Source organism: Typopeltis vanoorti, chromosome 25, assembly GCF_054136105.1.
Source record: "Typopeltis vanoorti isolate ZY-2024b chromosome 25, IOZ_Tvanoo_1.0, whole genome shotgun sequence".
NCBI classification, from domain to species: domain Eukaryota; kingdom Metazoa; phylum Arthropoda; class Arachnida; order Uropygi; family Thelyphonidae; genus Typopeltis; species Typopeltis vanoorti.
Genome location: NC_143573.1, coordinates 18130179 through 18156961, shown reverse-complemented (window position 1 = coordinate 18156961; position 26783 = coordinate 18130179). Strand labels below are relative to the sequence as shown.

At 35.1% G+C, this 26783-nt stretch overlaps 1 protein-coding gene across 1 annotated transcript in view; it reads right to left on the bottom strand.

Annotated features, from left to right (window-relative positions):
- LOC150092578 (glutamate receptor ionotropic, NMDA 3A-like) overlaps window positions 1-10253 on the bottom strand; it is a 161695-nt gene extending 151442 nt beyond the window's left edge. Inside the window, exon 1 of the mRNA XM_090414239.1 lies at window positions 10212-10253. Coding sequence (XP_090270365.1) covers window positions 10212-10253 — 42 coding nt within the window. The remainder of the gene's footprint in view (window positions 1-10211) is intronic.
- Between the last annotated feature and the right edge of the window lie 16530 nt (window positions 10254-26783).

The window sequence follows — 26783 nt, the reverse complement described above, 5'->3', positions numbered from 1 at the left end:
GAGGAACAGAAGGAGGAATATACCACTCACATTATTTCATATCGTAAAATCCGATGGAACCCATTTATTTGGCATCAACATATAATCCTCGAAGAACAAAATGCTTCTGATAGTCTTGTGCAATCATATAATAAAGTAACAACAGTAACTTTTCTCAGTGAATCTATTGTGTTCCTGTTAACAAAAACAGTTCTAATTAACTATCGTACCTAAGAACAAATTGCAAGGAATATCAATTATATTAAAGTAATGCATGCCAAATCGATGCGAAGGTTATATTTAAATCTCATCCATTGGTTGTTCCACTTATTCTTAAATCAAACAGTTGATTACTGTAAGTTATTAGTTTAAAATTATTTTCTCTTAGCACACGATGCCTGAGAGAATGGAAAAATATCTCGCTAATTCAATTTCTTCATATCCTTAATAGTTTAATGTACTATCTTGTAGAAAAATATCAGGACATCCTTTCGTAGTCGTGGGTATGGCAATATGCATCTCTACCACGGAGCAAACAGGAATAAAAGGATGCTCACGGCGTCGTGAGCTTCATAGGCAAACAGCAGAAGTGGGACTTACTGAAGAGCTCTGTTTCTTTTCACGTCAAACTTTCATAGGCTGCAACCTTCGCAACAACTCACTTCGGAAAATTTCCACTATTCTGCTGCTTCTACGATCAACAATAAGTGATGTTATTGTGAAGAGGAAATGCCTAAGGCCAACAACAGCACAATAACAACCTGATAGGCCACAATCAATCAAGGCGGATCGCCAAATTGGAATTGCAGGACAAATTCAAATTGCAACTGTGAGGAAATAGAAAAAGTCATTATAATAGCTTACTTGGGATTAAAAATTGATACTAATTTAAGTTAGAAACCGCATATTACCGATGTCGTAAATAAAGTAAGGATTATGTTAAACAGACTTTACTACCTAAATAGATTCTTAAATTTAAATATGCTAAAAATATTATATTCTGCCTGGATTCAAAGCACACTACAATATAGTGTATCAATTTGGGGAGGAATTTATCGCACTAAACTGAAACTTTTAGATTCGAACTCAGAATAAAGTAATTCAAATCTTAACTAGAAACAAATACAAAGATACTGCAATGTGAAATAAATACACCATACTAAACATACTATCCCTTAGATATTTATACGCCTATAACATGTAAATTTCAAACAAAATGCTTTCCTTAATAGACATAAGAACCTGAAATACATAGTTCCTAAAGCAAATAAAGAAACAACACACAAATCTTATACTTATTTAGCGCCAAAAATATTCAACATACTACCTTTAACAATAAGAAATAAAACTAACACAAACAAATGCAAAATTCGAATAAAAGAATATTTATTTTCACACAGAAATGCGGAATCTCTGTTCAAAATAATAGTATAAATGACTGGTTTTTGCATATTAGTATTAAAAAAAAGATCCTGCGTGTAAAATTTAAAAAATTTAAAGGCTGTTTAACCACTTTGTTTTATTTTGTTTCCTAATTAATGTTATGCAACTTTCTCTGTACATATTAGCATGTTTACTGTGATTTTATTATGTTGTTATATTAGAACTAGGGGCTCCGCCACCTGGCGCCTACAGCGTCAAACTCCCATCCCCCGTCTTCCGGTCTGGTAAGCCAGTTCTCCTTGAATTCTGATGACTCGAATTTCGAAGACTCGACACTCAGAGTAGCCCCTGAGTGTCGAGTCTGCAAAAGGAGAGGCCTACGGCGCCCAGTCCCCCGAGTTCCAGACTAGTAGGCCGGTTCTACTTGAATTCTGATCACTCGAATTTTGAAGACTCGACACTCAGGGTAGCCCTGAGTTTCAAAACGTTTCAAATAACTTGACAAAAAAAGTGACACAAAAACGTTATATAGAAAGGCTTATCATTTCATATATAAGGGTAGGGTAGATAATATATATGTATTTATATGAATGCATGTGTATAATGATAATGCATTACATAACCTTTTGTAACTTTATGCATATCGTAACCTGGACGAGCTGTTATTCTTAGGTTACACATATGATTGTCAATATGAAGCTTACAATACAATAAAATACAATATATACGAATATTCTAAAAAAATTCCTTTTGAATTGCCACAAATATTTCAAAAATGTCTCCAGTAAGCAACGCTAGCACCACAACTGTACGTCAGAGTTGAAACTAAGAGATTCTAAAATGTATAGTGCTATATGTAATGCATTTATTTGAACGAATGGTGCCATACTTCCAAAGAAGCAATTTATGAAATTCATCTACCACTTAAACGCTCTTTCGTGAATGTCTAAGTGATATATATATATATCCATGCTTGCAATGAGGTTCGAACCTAGAAACTGTTGGTTGTAGAGCAGTTGTATTAGCCACTCGACCAACCACCTGAGAAGTTAACTTTCCTGTCATTTGAAATATATAATTATAATACAATTTTAAACAATCATCTTTAAGATATATCTCAAATTTTGCCAAGAGGGCATAAACAGGGCAATCCGCAGTGGAAAGGGGATACAAAGATCTGAATCCTGATCAGCGTATTCTTGTCTATTCTTACGGTATTATTAACCACACAACCGCTTTTCATGCTAAATGATTAGAGTATGACGAGCTTATCAGCTGTGATTTGACTGATTGAGGTCCTCCTTCTGTCACGTTTTGCAGTCCTTGTTATTTTTCTCTGACCTCGTGCATTAATGAGCTGTTTCCGTAAGTCCACAGGCCTGCCGTTGGCTTGACGTTATCTCATTCCTGGTACATCCTAAACACTGTTGTGTGTGTGCGAGAAGTCCAGAATGTGTGTCCACACACATACACATATGATTTGATCAATTTTGAACATTTTTCTCTAGATCAGTTTAGTGAATCATCCAGCAAAAACAGACCGTTGTTAGCAGTGTAATGTGGATCCGGATAGGTTTGCGTTGATTTAACTGTGACAAATTGAAAACATAAAAGTAAAAATTAAGAAAAAAAATAGAAAATTTTCTTAGCCCACCCACACTACTAATGTACTAATCTACAAGTTTTCCAGGGTGTCATATGTATGTGTGCGTGTATTAAAAAGTACGCCTTATTAGACCTCATTTGTATCGGTAGTAGGATTTGCCTTCTGAAGGAAAATACTACGATATACATATAAGACCAGTTCAATCGCTCTCATTTGTAAAGCTCTTAGAAAAGGATCCCTTGCATCGCAGACAACATTTCAAGTCGGTTATTCAAAATCCAGTCCAAATGGTTCACGAAAAATTCTGCAAGTTTCATTAATATTCGAACGTACCGAATTACCAAATGAATTTCGATTCTACGTAAGCCTTCTCACCAGAATCTATAAACTATATAATCTTACTCCTTAGTCTTAACATGTCTTTAATAAGATCTTGACGCAGTTGCTTATTAATAAATTGTTTAATACATAGCAGTTACCATTAAATAATAAAGGACAGCTGCTTAATAAATAATAACGCAATTGCTTAATAACTTTAATAATCTATCCCAATTATGTGCATGTCGTTATACGATTCGAGCCTTTGAGATTAGTGTGGCTCCTTTCAGAGGGATCACACTCCCTAATGGAGTGAATTGCACCCTATTTGTTAACTGAGTTCTCTAGTAGCGCCAAGGTGGATTCCCCATCTGCTCGAATGCATTGTAATTATAGAGCTAACTGGCCACTCTCGTCAAGTAATCCGGTCTATCTATTATGTACAACTCTGTTGTTAGATTTTCTGGTTGAAGGAAAGGCGTCTTCGTTTCCACCTGTACAGCTTTCCAACCCAAACTAAATGGGAAGATTACCGTCTCTTCGTATAAAGTTTTCACAAACGAACCTTTAAATAATTTTGACTCCTGATTTATGCTTTAGAATGTAAAAGAATTTTAAAATGAAAAAAATTATCTCGGTCTACAATGATCAGTTTCCGTTGCTGCTTTACTGGACAAGAGTGACGTCATACTGGAGTTTCCATGTCAACAGATTCTGTTGTCATCCGAATGAAGGGACAAAAAAATTCCTTTTTAAGTAAATTGTCGTCAAGAAGTTATATAGGCGAATAACACAGAAGAGTCTTAAGCGTTATGCGTAGCAATCCCCGATTAGAAACATCCCAAAGTAATATTTAACTGGACATCTTCAGAAGGACTTTATTATGTTAAGCAGTGACGTATACATTCAAATAATTTAACACCAACGCAGCAGCAGCAAATGTATTCTAAATCAGCAAACTAACTGTATATGTTTAATGCCTGGTATACTTGCTTAGTAAGGTAAATACAAAGAAAAAAAAAACTGTCAATTTCTGAAAGTAGTTTAGCAAGAATGCTAACATGACGCCTTAATTATTCCATAGAATATCTCCACTGACATTAAGAAAGTCACTTTAACAGATTCGTGAATAGGAGCTAATTATCTTTTGTATAAAATCTAAACTGTTGTCTCAGCTGTTTACATCGCTTCATAAAAGAAGCAAGAAGTACTAAATGACCTTTCATCTGATTCGCTACATCCCTCATGTTTATGTATGCTATGCTAATAACCGAAAAAAAAAAGTCAAAGTCTACCCATTTAGTATAATTAGAAATCTTAATACTCGGAATATGAGGTTGTTTGATTTGAGTTTTCTATTATTAAATGCCGAGCAGAAAATAAGATTAATGTACAATTGCAACTAAGTAAGAATTGTAAATGTATTAAGTTTATGAATGCCAAAAATAAGGCACATAATTGCTGTAAGATATCAAGACGCTAACTCCTCAGAAGACTGCACATTGTGCCTCAAGAATAAACGTGTAGCATCTTGTGAACAGATCATTTAAATACAATAAACTACAGAATGTTATACTTCTAAATAAATCCGCTACAAGTCTCCAAGATTCTCTGACTAAAGTGAATAACTGTTGTAATAGATATGGTATGAAGGTCAGCAATAAAAAGACAAAGACAGTGAAAATAGTCAGAATCATTGAAAATGTCAACTGTGTTGTGAATGGAGAACCTGTGGAACAAGTAAAACATTTCAGCTACATAGGCACGATTTTTAGTGAAGATGGTAAATTAAATATAGAAATAGACAACAGAATCAGCAAAGCTGGTATGGTAGGAAGTCAACTGAATAAATTCATATGGAATAAGAGAGAAATTAGTCGGAACACTAAATTAGCTGTATACAAGACAGTGTTCAAACCAGTTTTAACTTATGGATCTGAGAGCTGGGTCAGAAGTAAAACACTTGACCGAAAACTAGAGACCGCAGATATGAGAGTTCTGAGAAGGATTAGAGGCGTGAACAGATGGCATTAATGGCAATATCATATACAAAACGAGGATATTAGGAAAGAACTTGACATTGTCAGCATCCAGGAATGCGTCAGCAGAGCTAATTTCAGGTGGTATGGTCACTTAAACAGAATGGGTGAAGAAAGATTAGCAAAACAAGTGTTCTCTGCCAGATTGGCAGGAAAACGACCTAGAGGAAGACCAAGATATAAGTGGATTGATACGGTACAAAGTGCCTTTGACGATAGAAATATAACATCTGGTAATGTTGGAGTGTCTTGACAGGTAAGAGACTGATTTGGAGGAAAATTGTAGATATGAAGTTAGTGGTGATGTAAGTTTTTCATGTAGTACTATCATATCCTGTACACCCCTTCAGGGTACATGGCAGTAATTTGATGATGATAATAAACTACGGGATACCAAACTTTATAATAAATCGTAAAATTCATTTGATTCTCCAAGGGGAGAATGCTTCAATCTTTTAGCTCTAACTTTTGGATGTAATTTGGCAGACGGGCTCCACCCATAGATGATGACATGGATGCCGATGATTTTGAAGACTTCAGAGTGAAAATATGGCGGACAGCTGACTCCATCTCTGATAAAACGCTACCCGTATTATGGTGAGAAACAGCGGGAGTTGCATGGTCGATTTTTATCAGAGAAAAAGAATTCTACCTGTCAGTGCCAAAAGATGATAAACTTCGAACGTGCCTGATCAAAACAAGTATAGAAAATTCCTCCGTTTGGAGTCGACAATCTAATATGTAACGATCTTCTGACTGGCATTATGGAACCAAAAAGGTTACCACAAAGCTCACATGCACATATATTGTATGTAAACCTAATTAAATAAACTTTACTTTCATTTAATGTAGCTGTAAAAATATTTTCATTAAAATTTCATAAATTTAAACACATGAATTTTTAAAAATGTAATTTAACTTAATTAGTTAATATTAAGTAATCATTTAAGATATTTCTGTTTGAGATGTTTCCTTTCATACTGTAAACGAAGATGTTAAAATTATATGACTATTCTATGGAAACAGTCTTTAATAAGAGCATCATTTTCAATGGACGAGCTGCTAAATACCGCTTATCATAAGAATTAACTTGTGGAAAGATGGCAACTCGTTGAGAACATCGGCTATGTCGATCTAACGAGATTTATCCAAAATAATGAAATTTCATCCATTTTTCGATCCTCCGAAAAGCTGATATTGCATAGCAGTTATCTTCGTGATACTTTCCCATATATTGAAGATAATCCTGTCATTATTTATGATGTCCTTTCTTTTTTTTTGATATCGAACTAAATGGTAGTTTAACTCCGGTGATAATCTGTGTTCGTGCGCGCACGCCCACCCACAGCATTGACAAAACACTCCGTCAATTTTAAATAACAACCTACTATCGGAGCACGTGCGCGTTGTACTGGTGTAGCGATAAACGGCTGACGGACGTTATCGCGCGCGGATGTAGGCGTCTGCCGAACCCAGAGTACGGCGAGCGGGAGAATAAAAAAAAAAACTTCGTTCTTCTAAAACCGATTATCAAACAACAAAGGAAATCTGTTTCCAGTACGGTAGACTTACGGTCAGTCTATAGGATGTGACCTAAGTGACGGGAGTAGCATGTTATTTGGCCGAAATATTACAGTGGCTGCGAGTCACTTCTCTGACAGAGATGGATGACTACCGTTCAGCCCACATCACCACTCAGGGTATTGTTTCACTTCTTCTGGTAGGTTCCCACCCACCCCAGAATAAAATTTGCTCATAAATTTTAGAAAAGTATGACCTCACGGTTGTAAAGGTGACAGAACTTGCTTCGAGGTTGAATATTTTAATATTTGTATCCGTTATCTTTAATTGTTGAATCTTAAGTTGATCTACGTAACCTTCATGAAAGTACTTGTGTTCAAGTTAATCCGCCACAACCCATGCTAACCATGAAGGAAAGCTTTTGCACTAATTAAAATACAGCACGACTGTAGTGTGTGTATGCTAATTGCTTCGTAGCACCTATGAGTGCACGTTCAATGCATTTGGCCTCTTGATTAACTGCTGTTACCAGCTTAAATAGTTGTTTATCTGTGTTTGTAACTGAACTGAACTGTTTGTAAATGAACTTGCTTTAAGATAGAAATAAAACGAAGGGCTTAATAACTAAACATGCAATTCACAATATTTTATTTGTCAGAAACATGCACAGACGCTAGTTTTTTTTTCGTAAAAATAAAACACCAGTGGTTTGTTGATCATTGCCTTCGCATTACGTCAGACATGTGCATATTTTCTTGCGATAATTTAATCTCGGGGCTCAATCTGTGCTTACTGTAGATTAATCTACAGTTCTGACTGCAAATATTATTGCTTCTTTCCGCAATAATCTTCCTACAATACCTGATTTCATGTCGCTTCTGGCTGTGTCGAAATTAATACAATGTTTCTTGAACAATACACGAACTTTCTTATGGCAAAGCGCCATTCCTTGATCTGTATTAATGTAACACGGCACTTCTTTTAAAGTACTCAAATACATCAACATCATTTGCTGAATTTTTTAGACGACCCCACGCAAAGTGAAAAACACCCAACGCAACTCAGAAGGAAGCGCACACGCACGTTCTCTTTTGCATGAGATGCAAATGGAGATGCTACTGAATCGCAGTGAAATGTATGCAAAGGGATAGGGACTTTAATTTGATTGCGTTTAAATTTATTTCTAATGGGTTTTGACTAAAGTGTATTGTGTTGTCAACAAGTTTTTCACGGTTTCACATGGTAATGTATGTGACTGTAAAGCCTCGATAGTTACAGAACTACCTACTGAAATCATAGAATCATTAGTAAACGGCAGTTGGTTATCTTTATATCATTACTGCGCATGCTCATCTGCTGTGAAATATGTTGTCGTATGGGACGCACAGCATCAAAGGCAACCAATTGACAAACACGAATTGCTGATTTATCAGATTCAAATTGCTGTTTGAATATTTCTAAGATGAAAGCTCGCGCTATTGGAGATGTTTCCTCCCTCAATAGTAATATGACTCTATTTGACCTTACTCTAAGCAACAGAATGATCGCTAATCCCTCTCCATATTTCATCATACCTCTACTTGGTTTAAGGTGGCGAAATGATGTCATAGCTGACTGTATTCAGATGGTGCTACTACCAGATGATTCTTCTCCCTCCAGCAGCCATAGTACCAAACTGTAGTGGCAGAGACGTCACTAATCTCTTGTCATAGCCGGAGTTTATTCAAAGTGAACGGATGACGTCACTCACCCCCATCATCTACTGGCACGAAGCTAGAATAATGATAATTTATGAACAAACATTTTCTAACCTCATAATGTCTTGAGTCACTTGGTATACAAAGAAATATAGGAGGGCTTCGGTAGTGTCGTCCAGTTTTATGTTACGATTGCGCATGCTCATAGTAGGGTACAGTATCTCATCAGGAGAATTTAAGTGTATGGGTAAAATCATATGTAAAAACTTTATATATTCATAGCACACCTGAAAACACGTCTCGAAAATGAGATGCTATGGACCGCCAATCTCTTGTACTGCATATGTCAATACTACATGCGGTACGTTTGTGACTACTGATGTATATTTAGTCTATTCACATCTACTTTTCAACGTAGTAAATTCAACATTAACTTTATCTCATAAATAAATATGAATGTCTTTTTTGTCATCTGTGAACTACATAGATTTGCAAAACCCTCTCATTGCAATATTTCTACGACGAGAGCTCGCAAACTGCATCCTGGATCGACTTCAAATACGTTTTGTTTTTTATCAGTCCTTGTTGACATCAAAAGATCATACGCTGTATAGAAGCAGAGAGATCAGACTATTAGAATACGCATGTGAGAATTTCTAAACGTCTGTTTAGATAACTTCAAGTACTAATTGAAAATTAAAATATACTCTGTTAAACAATATTACAAAACGCCTGCAAATCTCTTGCGTTGACTCTTGGCAAATGACTCCTGTTCCTGACAAACAAAGCTGTTTCCATGTAATTATTCTCTATTTGGTAGCTTTATTTTACACACCATTTTTAAAATTTTCGTATTATCAACTTAGCTATAATGCTGTACTATATTTTTTGAAAACTTCGTTGCTATGGCTGCCAAGTAAAATAGAGGCGAAAAAGCGATCTCTTTAAATATTTTGCAATTTAAAGTTTAATCAGGGCTGATTATTAAAAGGGACTTAAAGATTTACCGTACACCTCTAGATGATCCACGTGGTGCGAGACTAGCTCGCCCAGTGTGTATCTAACAGTCATTTTGCAGCAGCGGTCGATATTTGGTTCAATGCTATCCTGTGAGCTCGAACGTTCTTTTTCAAAGTGTCATCATGGGGATGTTAAATGACTCAGCACGGAATGTGACGTTAAACTTCAAAGCTGAGCGAGGGTAATGTTTTATTTCGTCGTTCGCCAATACTCTCTCCGAGTGTAATAAATAGCTTTTATGGCGTGAAGGGAACCACCTGGCAACACACCTGTTTTCTGCTGGTGAAATATCGCCTTTTCCCATTTGCAGGAGGATGGTTTGAAAGTAATATGGATTTAACAAGTTTAACCTGGCTACAAAATTAATTAGATGCTCAAGCTTTACTTGAATTTATTTGCAGAGTCACCTTAAATATTGCATGCTCATTAATAACATAATAATGTTACTGATAAACAGAGATTACGGTAATAAGTAAGAGATCAACTTTACTTAAACAGTGCAAGGCAGTCGCAGTTCCATTAGATATTAGTTTTGTCACAGGACTTTCTTTTATGCGAGTTTTACGGAAACTCTTAATTTGTTTTTCGAAGGCCTTTCCATATTCGAAAATTGCCTAGCATGCTCATGTATAATTAAGTTTGACTTACCTCTTGAATTGTAGGAGGTTTATGTCTAGTCAACTGTTGCATATTAACTAAACACCACCGCTAGTGACAACTGCGCATGACAACATATTGTTCAAATTAGGCAAGAAGAACACATTGGTACCGTCAATAATAACAGAAAAGAAAAATCGGGGTTAACTTTTCATTTCTCAAGAACGAACCATATCATAGAGTGGGATAAAAGCACAATTCCTTACATAGAGGAGGACTTTCGCTCGCGAATATTAAAGAAGCACCATCGTTGCCCGCTGTATACAAAACCTTAACAGGAACCAAGAACTAATCTTGCCCATGATCTGGAAGACCCTTATTAGATCTCTTAACTCACCAGAACTGAATTACAGTGCCAACTATAGAACGTTCCTAAATAACAAGTGAGATCATGCATGCTCTATGCATGTATCGTACGCGCTCTGTTCTTTGTCTAATATAATTGGAATCGGTTGTTTATAGTTTGTAACAGTTTTTAACTTTTTAGTGCCTTACACCAGTTATGTACCCTGAAGATGCCTACAGCCTTAGTTGGTGAAACTAGTTGGTATAACATAGTTGTTTCTTATATGCACTCGATCAATATAGTCCCATTAGAAGTCATTCCATAACATATTGTTCAGTTTTATCAGTGAAGGAAAGTTGATTACAAATAAAATATCACCACAATGGAAATAATTGTATCCATTTTAATTACTTGAATATTTTATCACCATCGTAATTTCGTATACATTGGATTTAATTTATAAACAAAATATTTTGTGCCGGTTATTCATCTCTCAATCGGGATGGACCAACAAAATCCTTCTACAAGTACTTACTTTGGCTTATTTACTTTTTAATCCCTAGTATAAAAGACTCTCTCTGTCTGCTCCATACACACATTTGCTTCACCAGACCTACAGGCAAACTTTTCAGTCTCCCATTGGACTAGGAAGGTTGTTTCGTTTTCGTCCCAAATTCTGAATCGTGGGGCGAGCCATCTTTGAAAAATGATGGCTCATAACTCACCATTCTAATGCCACTCTTCATATCATCAGGACTCCATTTATCGATGTCTCTTCTGAAGTCTTAGATTAATGCACATTTTGAAGCAAATAACTATATCTTCTAATGGGTTGCATGTAACTAATTACCCAAATCTATGGAGACTTTATACAAATATGTTCTTTTACTCTAACTGGAGCATTTTGTTAGTCCTAAATGAACATTACTCACCCAATTTCTCATGATTCCCTCCTTCAGAGAATTTTTTACACAAGATCATTACAAATAGTGAATAAAATTATACGCAGTCAGGAGTTTTTTTTTTCCTTTTAAAGTATGTACCTTTCATAAGCGAGTCTCACAGCATGTTATTCTCAGACAAAACATTATCTGTTTTATGCAAACTTCAAATATGTAGTTCTCAAACTTGTTCATTTAAAATGACTGTGTGGTATTCAGGGTTGAATTATAACTTAATTTCTCAAGGGGGGGGGGGTGGAAGAACACATAATTAAGGAGCATACCGAACTGACTGGATCTCTATCGTATAATTAGTTATAAGTTCTAGAAAAAACAATTCAAATCTCTTCATAGATAACTATAAAAACCGCTCTTCAAATATTCTTGAAATACAAATATTTTTTATAGTTCTACAACATAAACAAGTGATGAAGATTCATCAAAACACTTATAAAGGTAATTGAATATCAGAATTCTCTATTATCAAGTTTATAGTATCGCCTTTATGTTTAACTCTTCAATTTAATTAACTTTCTAATATAACTCGCTCACTGTTAATCCAAATTAAAATTTAAGTTTCAGGAGCAAAAATTGTTAAGTTTAACACAGCAGAATAATGCCGTGTATCATGACTCCCTTTCTTCGAAGACTAAAAAAAAGCTAACCCGAAATATTTACAGATATGCAGAAAATTATCAAAAATCACTAGTTTTCAAAAAGTGTCGTGTTAAATTGTGGCAGCTCCTATGAGATTGCGATGTCATTGCGATGTTTGTCAGATGTTTTAAGAGACGGTGTTTCAAATTCCTTTTAGATACACGTTGTGCAACATGTCAGCATTACAAAATGACATGTTAAATCAACTGTTAAAATAAGCAAACAGTCTAAAGTTATTTAATATGTTCCGTATTCGATCATTTAAACCAGATAAGCTCCTAAAATACTTGAGTGCGTGACGCCAACACTCGTGCGGTTGCCATTTTCTTTATCTAGAAAGCGAACATGATTTGCATGTGATAAAAAAGCAGATATGCTTTTTCAAACATTAACAAAAACCAAGTACTGATTTATTCTATGATTAAAATAAGATAATTATGAATTATGAAATATATTAAAGACACAGGAACAAAAATTTATTCAAAACATTTTTAAGTTTGGCTCCTTCACATTTTAAAAAATGTGAAGGAGGCAAAAGATGTCTAGGAAAAAGGTGACTATTTAAAACATGATCGCTGATTAGGAGGATCAAATGTTTTTTTTTGTTTTTTTATAAACTAAAACTACAACCACCTTTTGAGTACTTGGCTCACGGTTTTTATGAGATTTTCTTGTTAACTACCTACAGGAGTGAAGGGATAGCAAGTAGAAATCTATTGTACAATACGAGCAGCGAGCACGCCGAAGCAATTTCGTGTACCACAGCTTCCATTATCATTCTCTCTATATTTCAGTAGAATTCTAAGGAAGCCTACTTAACATTGAAAACAATGATGTTCTGAATGTTGTTGAAACATATGGGCTGTACTCTGTAGGGGGCGACTACAGAAAACAGCATGCAGTTTTTTTGTTTTTTTTTCAAGTTCTCTCGCTCATTTTTGACTAAATTGGATGCGTAGTGTTTCGCAGAACGGGTCCCTCTGCGTACGTTTAATCGAATAAAGATGGCGAATCAATAATATTCAACCTGGAACGAGCTACAGCCGAATGGGTCTTGGCCTTAATGACTTGAAGTAAAAGGTGTCGTAACACTGCAGCACTCGGATTGGGATTGTTGGCGTGACTTTTTGATAGGAACATTTTTAAAATAAAAATGTAAGAGCCAGTGGCAGAGCAGAGAGAGTTAAAAGTATCGAAACGTTCTGGGAAAAACATGAAAAGGGACGTTTCCTATCTACCTTCGATCATGTTGCTTGATCGCCTTGTTCGACATACTTAAGACCTGTACTAAGATCTTAGGGAAAAAATAATGGAGAAAGAGAGAAAGTAGCAATCATTAACATCACGAGAAGTAATGATAACAACGAGAATTCTTTTCGCAAGCTGTCCAAAACCGACTCAAGTAGGTCTCAGCAAAAAAAGATGATGGATGATATTACCGATTATCCAGGCAATTATATGTTCTCAATTGCTTGTTAAACGCCTTGGACATTTTGCAATTTTACCATTTTGCGTAATTTAAGTATTAAATGCGTTCGAAATAAGCCAAATTGAAAATAGCGCTACAAGTTTAGCAAAACTCCAAAACACAATTTCATCAAAAGTCCTTGAAATCAGAGCAGCTTTAATAACTGAATGAAATATGAAAAATATGTTTATTTTTAATAACTTACGGAGGGGGGGAGACTAAAGAAGACATCAATCTCAAGATACATTTATAAACATACAGTATTATTCATGATTACTAATCATATTCTACGCTAATTTCGGTCCACTTGCTTTGTAAGTTAAACGCTTATATACTCAGGAATAATATTCAGTGGGGTTGATTCAATTGAGCCTTATGTGTGAACATTTGTGCGTATGCAGCATATGAAACACGATTAAGCGTTGGCATTAACGAACCGAGTTACGTCAGAATACTCTGGCGTGACCAAGAAGTTGATTAATGAAGAGATCTTGCACAAGTTGCGTGCATCTAAATTCGTGCACTCATGTTGGATACGGAAAGTTTCGAACTTCCTCTCGCTCAAGGCGTAGAATTTCTTCTTTAGGAGGATAATCTTTAATTACTCTCTTTAGATGCTGTCGTTAAATCAATAGAGAATTGATGGTATTGGAGAAGAAAAAAATGTTTTTGGTTCTACTTTTGACACCTGAAGTATGAATATAAAATCTCCTTCTCTACAGAGTTACGCTCACTAGACCTCAAAAGACAGGGGGGTTATAATTAATGTAATATCTTCTTGTTTATAGACTTAATTTATTATTTCTTATTTGATTTTTGTATTTCAGCAAAAAGAAGACTCACAAGGCAAACATGTCTCGGATGCATTCATCTAACTGCAGTCATTATTTGTAAATCGAGTACAGTCATCAATAATGTTGATAATTTTGAATACTCTGACTTAGAATTAATCTCCTTGAAGCTGTCCACAAGAGGATCAAACTCCTTGATGGGAGCACGGTAGCGGTATTGAAATCAGTGCTTGCTTAAGTAAACAAATTACAAATTCTTTTTTTAAAAACGTTGCTGCTCACGCCTTGTGACAAGTTAAGCACGAAGCTCAATGCAAAATTACAAGGCGAGTGGCAGCAAGCGACATCGCACAAATGAAACACAGAATACGAACAGATAACTTTGATAAATGAGGTCGGTTATTTTACCGTGAAACACACTTTACAGAATAAATTCATTATTTCCAGCAAAACGAGATGTTATAATAATCTGCACGAAATTTAAAAAAGAAAAAAAAATGGAAAGAAAGGAACGCGAGAAAGGGTTGTTTACGTAGGAAACATGAATGTATTAATTATGTTATCCCGTTGTACTTGGCCAACAAGAAACTCTAAGTTATTTGAAGTAAGGAAATGCATTTCTCTTTTCATTTATAGACTTCTTCTGGATGTTTTGATGCATTTTGCAGAGTGAGAAGCTGTTAGTAAGTAAGCATTGAAGAATCCGTTTGATTCTTCTTGTCTTTAAGGTGCCTTCAACTCTTACTAGAAGGGAGTGTGTAACGAAATTTGATAATTACTAAAATAAAGATCATGTGAAGTTTGGTTTAAATCGAATCACGATTCCACTTACCTGAACAATTATGTTACAGAGAAAAGTCAAATCTGCTCTAAGCTCACTTGCATGAGTCAACGTACAAGAAAGTTACTAACGAAACTGGAATTCTAGCATTGATCGTAGCATCAGAGTTAGGGAAAAAAATACATTAAACTGCAACTTAGTTTAAAATACCGAACTCTTTAATAACATCGGCGGTATCAAATCGGACGAAGAATATAATCTACCAGTTAAATACTCTTCCTGTGTCGAAGGTGATTATTCAAGTTTAAACATAATTTCTTTTGTAACAGTGAACTGCATACCAAATGAACCCTTTCTGGCCACGTGGAGCATGTTTGAATGTGGAATGGACAGTGCATAGGAGGACAACACTGAATTTCGATTGGCGCAGCGATTTATTTGGGCATGTTTCAGTGCCCAAATAAATCGCCTTTCAGTGCACTGCTGCAAAGTGATTCGTACCGACGGATTCAGAAACACCTACCCTGAAACTCTTTCTCAAATGGGGATTAGTAAATGATTCTTGGACGGTGTTCTTCTTTCACAATTACATCGCAATTTATCCAGGATTTTAGTACAGTATTTTTCCATGAATCCATTGTCTACTATCTTGCAGAGAACAGCGTCCGTCCAATGACTTAAAGCAGATCGAAAGTATTGCCGAAACACGAGACCTTCTCTTCTTCTACACTGAGCAAGAGCCTTGCAGTGAAGAGAGAGGACAAATCCATTTTTATTCAACTCCTCGACCTTGAAAATGCCACCGGCGAGGAATGGCGTGTTAAAATACAATCTGTCTTTAAATATGCAAAAACAAATTTCTCACGTATACAGACTGGTGTTGGAATTCTCCATTCTGTGTTTTCATAGGTTTCGATTTGAGAATGCGTTTGATACGTCGTGCCTACAAACAGAAGGGAAATTAATGACAGTTATTGCAGAGGGAACACACACGATCATCTTTCTCTGTACATTGAGAGTTTGTGAAAACTAAGCATTTGTTGTTAAGGTCTCCCTTAGGCAACAATGCAGAGTCAGTGGGATAACCAACCAAAGACAAGAAGACACCACTACATTGGTGCGGAGCGCTAGAATATCTTCTGCTCAGGGACTTCCTTTAAGATACTTCGAGATGTTGCAATTTAACAGGTGGAACATTAAAAAGAAAGGCATCTTTAAAAGCATTTTTTCGTGAGACGTTCTTAGTGCACGAATTCGCATGAATATTTACATAATGTCACCGCCATTGCTTGTAGATTAAATATCTGAGGAGTGCTGAAAAAGAAAAAAGATAACCATAGAAAAAATTTGATGATCTCGTCAATGAAACTCGGTTTGGTTCAGAAATGGCCTAAGAACAAGACTTTTCTGCTCACGTATCTTAGAACAAAGATGTAGAGTTCAACAAACTGACCTTTATATTTGTTTTATTGATATCGATAAGGCTTTTGATAAGGTCCAGCATCATAAACATCTTAGAATAACTAGGGTTATATGATAAGGATGTTAGAATTATTAAAAAAAAATCTCTACTGGGGAGGTTTTTTTAATATCTGCATCTGTCCTAACATACATTTTAAAATCATTTTTAAAAGCTCGGACTGTGAGATGAAGATAAGATCAAGAATTGAAATTGCAAGACAGTCCTTTATCAACTTGAAACCCATTTTATGTAACAACCAACTTAAACATTGATATTCGAGTACGAATGATTTAGTGGTACGTATGGTCCCGTCAACTGCATATTTACTATATGCAGTTGAAATATGGACGTTAAAGACAAATACAATCAAAACACTGCAAGCCTAGGAAATATGGATATTTAGATGGATGCTCAAGATCCCATGGACAGAAAAGATGAACAATGACGAGGTACTGAAAAGAATAAATAAAAATAGAGGAAAAAAACTGCCTACTTAGGACATCTAATGAGAATCCATAAATGTAACATTCTCCAGGTAATACTAGAAGGTAAAATCAACGGAAAGAGAAAACCTGGAAGAAACAAATATGGCTAGACAATATGAAAACTAGACTAAACTGAACACAGAGCCACTAAAGACTGAAGTAGATTTGCAAAGCTGGTCGCTGAACTCCGTAAGAAAATAGCACTTAAAGAAGATAGAAAAATATTACCACTGGTACAAAACCGCTATTTTCATTATGTCTCATTGAAAGGAAGTTTTTTAAGAAACATTTTTCAATTATGTAAATATCAGAAAGTTGAACACTTTATGATAGGGCTGGTTTCTGATAAAACAACTAAAATATAATCCAATTATTAAAGTATTTCGTGGTGAGTGAAATTAGTTACCCTCATGGATGGCACATGACATCCAGTTAATCGGATGATGTGCAGTACGACCCGTTTAAGAGCTAGTAACCGCAAGGATATGCGCAATACAAAACTCGAGTTTTGTTTGTCGAAAAGACAGTAATGACAAGGAGTGGAAAGAAATTACTTTAATTTTTGTACTCTTATAATACGATAAAGTCTTACAATGGTAGCAGCTTCTGTTGCTGTCGATGTGCCCTTTATTGGAATTCTCGGTATTAGAAATGGTTGTTAACATAAATTGTGCATTAAGTAAAAAATCATATTAAGATCAGAAGTGAGAGAAGAATTTTGGATTTAATTAATAAGCAAAATATGCGCGTTTATAAATTATCTTTGTTGTAATATAAATGTCGAGTTTTTTAGCATAAATGTCATGTGAAAAATCATGTGAAAAAAATGCATTTTTTTAATTACTTGGTGGCTAAAATTGAGCATGAATTAGCTTCGATGTAGCCTTTCCCCCACGTACTAATATTTTATTCTGATATTAAGCAGTACTCCTTAGCCCATCTCTTTAAAAGCTATTTATCAAATCGTTTGAGTTGGTGAAAAAATTGAGGATGACATCACGGATTATAAATAGTTATATAAGCTGAAAAAAACTTCTTCCAATGAATGAATCTCATATTAAATGCTTATTAAAGTACGTAATATAAATAACTCATCAATTCATTAAAATTGGTAACGGGTAATTAATTCCTATTACGATACATTAAACGTCTATCAAAGATTGTTTGGGGAATATGGGAATAGTCCCAAATTCCTTAAAAATGACCTTCTCCCCATCATTCTCGAAGAATCAGTTAATATTCGAGATGATATTTTGATGAAACTGTGCCTCCATTTTAAGCAAATTCGCTTTCATCTCATTATAATTAGGTTTTGAGCTCCTTACATAAGTCATTTTTAACTATTAATTGCTTGCTATTTTAAGAATGAAATCTGCGTTTATTAGTTTTATCTTTCACTCAATTAGTCGAGGCTTAAAAGAAGACGAAATACAAATCCCACAGTTACCTACTTGTAGTTTTGACGAAAGTTTCAATTTTCAACCGGGGGTTTCCCTAAAAAACTTTCACTTAATTGAGCCTTCGACGCTGCTTGAGAATATCGAAAACGAAAACAATTTCGGATTTGTTTATTCATTCACGTGACGAAAATAGTTTTAACTCTCTGGTTCTCTTTTATGACATACTTGAAAGCTAAAGAGAGCCTTGTTGCACCATCGGCTCAAACAGTTCTGCATATTTCGAAGAGTTCTTAGTGGAAGAAAAATTGTAATCGTATTCCCACTTGCTTATACAGGAAATTAGATTCTTTTAGCAGTGCCCCAACTTCGAAATTCAGCGAAATTTCTTGGAATTAAATGTTTCTCTCGAGAGATCTTTTAGAATTAAAAGAGTGCTTCACTACTACCCTCTTTTCATTCGGGTCTTGATTTGAAGAAATCGCCTCTGAGCCTGCACTCAAAAAACTTCGTAGTTTATAAGCTAAGTACACGGATTAAAGTCACGTAAAAGAATTAACCTTTAAAGGCAACGCTCTTTTTATGCACGGATGAGAGAAGTAATTAGATTAATTCCCTAGCAGAAACGGAATCATTAACTTGGTCACAAACGAGTCGAGTGGCCACATGGCTGCTATCAGCGATATAATACCGAGATGCCCAAGGCGCCAGTTGCACATCACTGTCGCGATGATTCAACACGAGAAACATTGTTAAAATTATAATTTCTATTGCAAGGAGCTACATTTGAATTTAACTGCTAGTTCGAATTGTGTAATAAAGGCTATACACTTAGTGATTTATTTGCTATTTATGTTTGGTATAAGACTTGAGAGTACTTGTAGGGATCTGAGTGGAAATATCGAGCTATGTGGTCGTTCATACGTTTTATAAACAGAAAACTGTTAGGTAGTTCATTTTTATCCTCTCTTGCGACTTCGGTAACGAAGCTAATCAATGTTCATTGCTGACATGTTTTAACTCTCTCACACTCATAATATACAATTAACGATGTCCTGGTATACTTAGCATCGTAATGGAGAACAAAAATGGCAATTGTATTTGTTGTGTCATTCGCCACTTTCTGATACAGTACAGAGAATGATAAACTGGTATTCGACCTTAATTGATATAGTTAACAAATTTGTAAGTTAAATGAATATTTAACGTTCTTGTTGTTTGTTCACCTTAGTTAGTGAACGTTCCAAATGCCAAGCCCAACACTGTCAAATTTGTTTTCTATCTTTTTTAGTTGTCATAAGCTTTTCTTCTGTATATATGAATTATCAGCTGTAGTCAGTGTTGATTTACATTTCGATTATTACCGCACTTATTTGCTAGCGGTTCTAAAAGGTTCAATATGAAATTGAGTGCAGTGTGGGATTAGCCGTTGACTGTGGCTATCTCACAGACTGCACTGCTCACACAAGTTTTGAAGAAAGCTGAAATATTTATCGGCATTCTGTGTCTAAAACATATTTAACCATTCTTCTAAAAGTCATTTTTAATTTAAAGTTCTAAAAAAGAACCCATGTTCCTGTGGGATATATTAGTTACATGATGCAAGATTACTTACAATAAGGATAGAACCGTTAGATATGCGTCTCTAAATTCGGCTAGCATTTGTGAATTCATTTATTTTTACTTTTGATCACCAAGAACCTCTGAATTCTCTAAGACCTCCTAGGAAGAAAGGCCTTAGTCACGTTTAATGGCTTTCAAGTCCAGTCGAAACGTGCGCTATCAAAACTTCGGACATGCACAGAGCTCGTTCGATATTAAAGTAACAGAACTAGGAATAAAATCGAAATCACAATTCATACAATAGTACACTCACTAGCATACTTTGGCTCTATTAAGCTAACAAATTCTGACTTACACAATTATTCTATTAAATAAACCAAACGTTGAAAAAAATAAGAAAAATCTAAATCTGTTATACTGCATTTGATTGTTTTAAATCCTGCACCGTGTTGAAAATTTACACTTACATAATTCACCAATCAAGCGATGCGTAAATGTGATTTTTGTTTTGTTGCATTGCGTGTAGATTTATTTCTATGCCTGGCTGTTTTCCAAGTTACAAGGCGATGCATTTTCATCTCAGACTTAACACCAACTCGAAGTATTGTTTATTCTTAGAGAAACCCATGCATGCAGACGATTTTTTAATAGGCGAACATTAATAGCCTTATGGAAAGCAAGTAAAACCCAGGCGCATTGAAATACAGTTAGAAACCGGTGCCCTAGCAGTTGTTTAAATATTCCACTTTGAACATACATCCAGCCATAGATACTTGTGGTGAGTGCGACAATCAGTACGTAGTTGGTTGCTTACAAGCACAAAAGAAATGTTTACTAAAGTCAGTCCAGAACATTTACCGACTTAATGGATAGCATCTCCTACCGGAACTACATCAAGTCAATATTTTAGCTGAGTCATTCCCCCCCAAAGTAACTTTAATGATGTCTTTTAGAAGTCCGTCTCTCTCTGTGTGTGTGTCATTTTATTGCAGAATGTTGTTGACACCCATTAATTATTACTGGGCAGGAAAACTCCGTCCACTTTATCATCGAGATTGACCTACAAATGAAGTTTTCGTATTCGGTACTTATTGTAGATTTATTTCCGTCCAGGGATTCAAATAAGAAACTAATCTATAAGTCTTTTGGTCAGTTAATGGTCATCTCTCAACTGAGATGATAAATAAATGGGTGAACACAAATGAATGTGTAGCAGTACTTAATTTCACGAACTTACCAAAAAAAAAGAGAATGAACTGATGTTTAGCAGCAAACAGTTTAATTCTTAACTGTAGTTGTAGATATTCACCTACGTATTCAGCATTAAGTACTGTGAATATCTGTTCAAAAAAGCTTGAATAACGCATGCAGCTCCTAGCCATATTACAGTTCCATAACTTTGGTATTTACATATACAAATAGAACCAATGATCTTTGTCTTTAAATGGGGAACAATTGTTCCACATATTTCTACTAATTGAGAATTTTGTAGTGTCGATGACATTCTTGGATGGTTTTCATTTTAAGTACTGGTTCTCAAAATGCACTACGAACCTGGATTATTAAATTATCTATGAATCGCTATCGCAAAACACTCCAGACTGATACACGCACATAACTCAGGAGATTTGGGAATAGAAAAGTCAACTTTTGGATGAATCTTCCCTGTCAAAAAATAGTTCCTGATAGTTTTGCCAAAGAAAGCTCATAGGAAGAAAAAACAAATCAAACTGTAACAAAGCACTTAACAAAAATTTCATAAAGAGATAATAGTTGTTGAAATATACAGCTATTTAAATTATCATTAACAAACGCATCCTGCTTCCACTCATACTTCACCGTTGATGTTTCCGCTTTTTATCTCTTAGTTGTATTGTCTTTCCATCTATACGTGTGCTTTGTCTTCATATCGCTTTGTATGCCTAATTTGCCTTCATTTTTCTTAAGGTTAATACTTTCGATTTCGGGGAGGATTTTTAGGACTCGATGATTAAAGTTTTGCATGTAAGATAAGGGTAATCGAGTATCAAACGCTTTCTCTGAAAGAAGTTGCATAATCCATCGATGGAGCTCGAAACCTCCGCAGAGGTTTCTACGGCAAGGAGATGCCATGGCTCCAAATTCTAATACTTGGAGAGTCAATCACCTTCAACCAATTATGAACACCGAAAAGTTCTATTCACAATATTCTGCGAAAGAATTTTAATCTTACGCAGTACCAGACTGAGTTGTTTTAAGCTCACACTACCCCGCCTCGGACACTGTTGCCAATACAAAGGCAAGATTTAAAAAAAAAACTTACCGAACACAGAAATTATTTAGGGAATATAAATATTGAGATAGCCTTCTTCCGCGAACACAAGCGAAGTATTTACAGTATCTCATCAGTGGTCTCTGAAATGACTAGATTAAAATTGACATTAGGATGTAGTTTTTACTTTATGCCTTTTTAAGCACTGTTATTTTAATAGAGTAACTACTTCGTAAAGCTTACGTATTATACAGGATCCACCAGAAGTCAGGACTATTATATGTCAATTGTCAGAAATGAAAAGAAGGGGCAGTTATTGAAAGCATTGGTTGAAGAATGTGTTCAAATTTGTTTAATTTTAATATGTATATGGGTATATTTAAGAATTAAACAGGGGAACAACTGTCCTGGGTAAAGCCATCGATTGGATGGGCGACAATTTGATCATAACCTGACAGGGGGAAGACTTGGAAGTCATTGAATCGCCAATCTGTTTTTCCGAATTGCAGACATCACAAAGTGCATACGATGTCTTTCTGGCCAATCTCGAAGTTGCGTTACCACTGACCATGGAAGACATCTGTTTATGAAGAGCCCTCAAGCTGAATTGTCCGTTTATCTAAGGGAGCTTGACACATTTTTGATTAATGAAAGAATCCACCAGTTAGTACATTTGTCATCAGCACAATTTATCATGCGGGTATGGGGGTTCATTCACTATTTTTAGTTTACCCTATACATGCTCGTATAAATATAAGGAGTCCTAAATACGCGAATGAAAGCTAATGTAGTATCTTAATTTATTCTCATATATTATCACTAACGATGAAAGGAATTTCTGAGGTCAGTTTTATATTTTTAATAAACAAATTACTCTGCGATCTTTATGTGTGAATTCTCTAACTAAAGAAAAGTTAACACTGATAGGGTAGTTTTCTCCCCTGTATGTTCGAAGTGCCCCATTATTAGAGAAATATACGTGCCCTTTGTATCTAAAACCTACACATAGCAATTACAATTATCGTGCGAAAGTTATTTTTATATACAATTTTACACAAAAAATATTGCAAAATTTCTAATGGACGTGCTGAAAATACGCTCTTGCCATTGGTTACTAGTGAAATATTGTTTAAGAAACGATTTGCATTTTTTTTTCATGTGATGATTTCTATAGGAGTTTGGCAAACTTTCAGAAAAAGATAATATTGAAGGGAGGAGTTCTAGCAGCACCATTGAACTGTAGACATCACGAACACAACGTGGATACTAACGCATACACTCCAGTGGACAAAATTCTTAGATGTTAGTTTATAATCGAGTTACCTGTAATTAAATTTAAAAATGAGCACAAATGCGAAGACCCATCGCTTGAAGAAGCTTCCGATGATGAAGCAAACACAGAAGGTCGTCATCTGAATGGTTTGGACGAAGTTTTTATTTAACTCTACGGAAAGCTGTAAGTGGATTTGAAATTAATTCCGCGATGAACTTATTAAAGTCTAGATTTTATTCATAATCGGAAAACCTAAATACAGAAAACGAATATTAAACTTCTAATGAAAGAACGTGCATTTTTTCAAATTTTGTTTTCACAAAGAACTCAATTCCAGCATCCAGCCAGAGACGATAAAAACATCGAGTGGGGGCGGCATTGCCTCTAAATAAATAAATAAAAATAAGAGAAAAAATATTCCCGAAAGATCCGTGAGGTGGAACGTAAAGACGGTGACATCGCCTAATATGGCGTCTAGTGACGTCAAACTTGTGTCGAGGAAAGGAGAAAAGGCAATTTCTTTTGTAAGACCGACTATTTCAAAAACCATAGCAACCATGACGTCATTACAGGAAGATTATCTACTAGATGAGATGGTGGTAAAGATTAATGTTTGAATTTTTCGTAACGGCTTCCATCGACATCAATGCTACGGAGAATATATACATTTTTGTGCCAGTTTCTGCATCGGAATTAAACATATGTATTACAAAAACTACGTATTCCTCCATCCTGTTTTAGACCAGTACCGACAATGTTTATTGCAATCCATCTTTATGCAGTTTTCTTGGTCTTTCAGCTGAACATCTAGTACTAGGTTTGCATTTTTCTATTCGCCTAATTATTCTTTCCTTTTGCATTCTGTTAAATGCTTTGCCATTTTTGTTCTGTTTGCTACCCATTAATTTACTAGATGTAATGAGCTCTTTATACATTTATTTTTTCTACATTAATGTTCTGTTTAAACATCCAGAAATCTTGTTTATCTTAAGTGATTATTCTTTGCTTCATTTTCCTTTACTTCTAAATTAATCTTAATTCTTACGTATTTAAAATTCATCCCTTGTTCAATAATTTTATGTTTATTTCTAAATCACACCTAATTGGCTGCACTAATCACGCGTGTTTTGGTTTTGTTTTTATTAATATTTCTATATGATTTTGGCAATATGTCGGAAATTAAACGCTTCTTCTGTAAATTACGTTCCTTGTCTGCAACTATTAGCATGTCATCTGCATTGTCGTTTAGATTTACTACATCAAATTTTATTTCACTTAACTTCTTATCTCTTAGTTCTTTTATTCCATCCATTCAATTAGTGATCAGTAGAAGGCTAAATGAATCATTTTGTGTAATCCCTTACTTCGTTTCAATTTCTTTGTATCATTACTGCAGCACCTTATTACGCATTTGTAAAAATATGTTTGATAAGCTTTACTATCTATTTTTTTTTTCTTTTCACAATTCTCTTTATAATATGTTGCAATTTTATACAGATATACAAAACACATAACTGGAGTGTTAATGATTTTTCTATTAATTGTTTAATTGATATTAAAAGATCTATTTATAATTTCTTGAATAAGTTTTGATCAGAGTTTTTAAGAAAGTTGATAATAGAATTAGAATTACTTGGATCTCTTTTTACTTGTTTTTTTTTTATAAACTTGCACGGAGATAATTATTCTATTGATTTTTTGTTGAAAACACGTTCTTAGTAGTTAACTGAAATAGTATTTCTGTATTTTTGTCTATGCTGGCTATTTTTATGTTTATTACCCTGGTCCATTTTCTGAACGGACCGGTTGAAAAGGCAACGTTTCATACAGCAAATCAAAGCCACTTTTCGTTTTATTTTCAGCAAAACTACAAACAAAATATTAAATACTAATATTGCTCCGGCATGGTTTCTTATCCCTAAAACTCTCCCAAATTTCTTACGACATCCCATACCCAGCCGTGTTCAAAAACTGCTATGCAGTCGAACCACACTCTCATTAATCACTAGAATTCGGTCAAAGTATCGCTGTTTCTATTAGCCACATATTTCCAACTAAGTAACTCGAGTCATTTGTGGAATAAGCTATGGAATGCAAAGATCACACTGTTATTACGGCACTCCACTGGGAGCGCTCACTCATTTCACGCTTGCTGCAAACCAATCTACATGGTAACCAATCTTCCATTGTAGGGCTTTTTTGCATCCACATGAAACGTATGTTGGGAATGAAACTGTTTTTCATCAACTATAATGAAAAATATGCTAATAAGGCAGGGTTCCCATTATGGGCAAGGTTTAGTTTGTTAGAAAGTTGTATGTCTGCAAAGTACTCCCCCCCATTATGGTAATTAGTATCCCCATCGGTACATCTTTGCTAATGACACTCAAATAAGGAGAATCTCTGTCTTTAAAAAAAATTAGGCTACATAAGTAAACATATATTCATGGACGATATTCTGCAGGGCGAAGCAGCAATCAATTGTAGAGTTTTGAAGACTTTTGTCCTGTGAAACGGTAGTGAGGAAACAGCTGGGTTCAAGTAAAAAACCGAAGTAATTAGCTTGGAAAATAAACGATCAGGAACTCCTTCCGTTTAAAGTAATTTCCACATTGGGTTTATTCTCAATAATTATCTCGCGGATATAATGGAGATGCAAGGATAGAATACTCAATGAAAAACTCCACTCTTAACCCGCTGTGAGGTCCTGAAATAGTCTAATTATTCCCCACGTAATACACACATCAGAGAGTTAATGCGATCTATCTATTTAGTTTTCTTCTTGTGCAGCATTTATTTTCCCCTCCCTCAACCTGAAGAAACATCTAACATGCAAATGTTCTTTCTGAATGGACTCTAAGGTAAGAACGAATTTCAAGATTTTAATGGACTTCGACTGCTTCAGTTATTAGAAAAACCATAACCAGCTTGTAACACTACTTTTTAACTTGTTTTTATTTTACTGTTCATCATTTTAAGGGCAACATTTAAAGAATTATGCCTTTCACGAAGCCAGAATGTTCCTTTTAAACAAAGAAACCTATCTCGGAGATGCTCATGATTTTTCTCCGTAAAATGTCCACATTCTTTAAAATTAAATTAAGTTTGGCCGAGATTGAATGCAGCTCCTAATTAAACACTTAATTAAAATCCTACCATTGAGATTAATACGTCGACACTTTATGAAACGCATCAGTCTCTTCGTTGA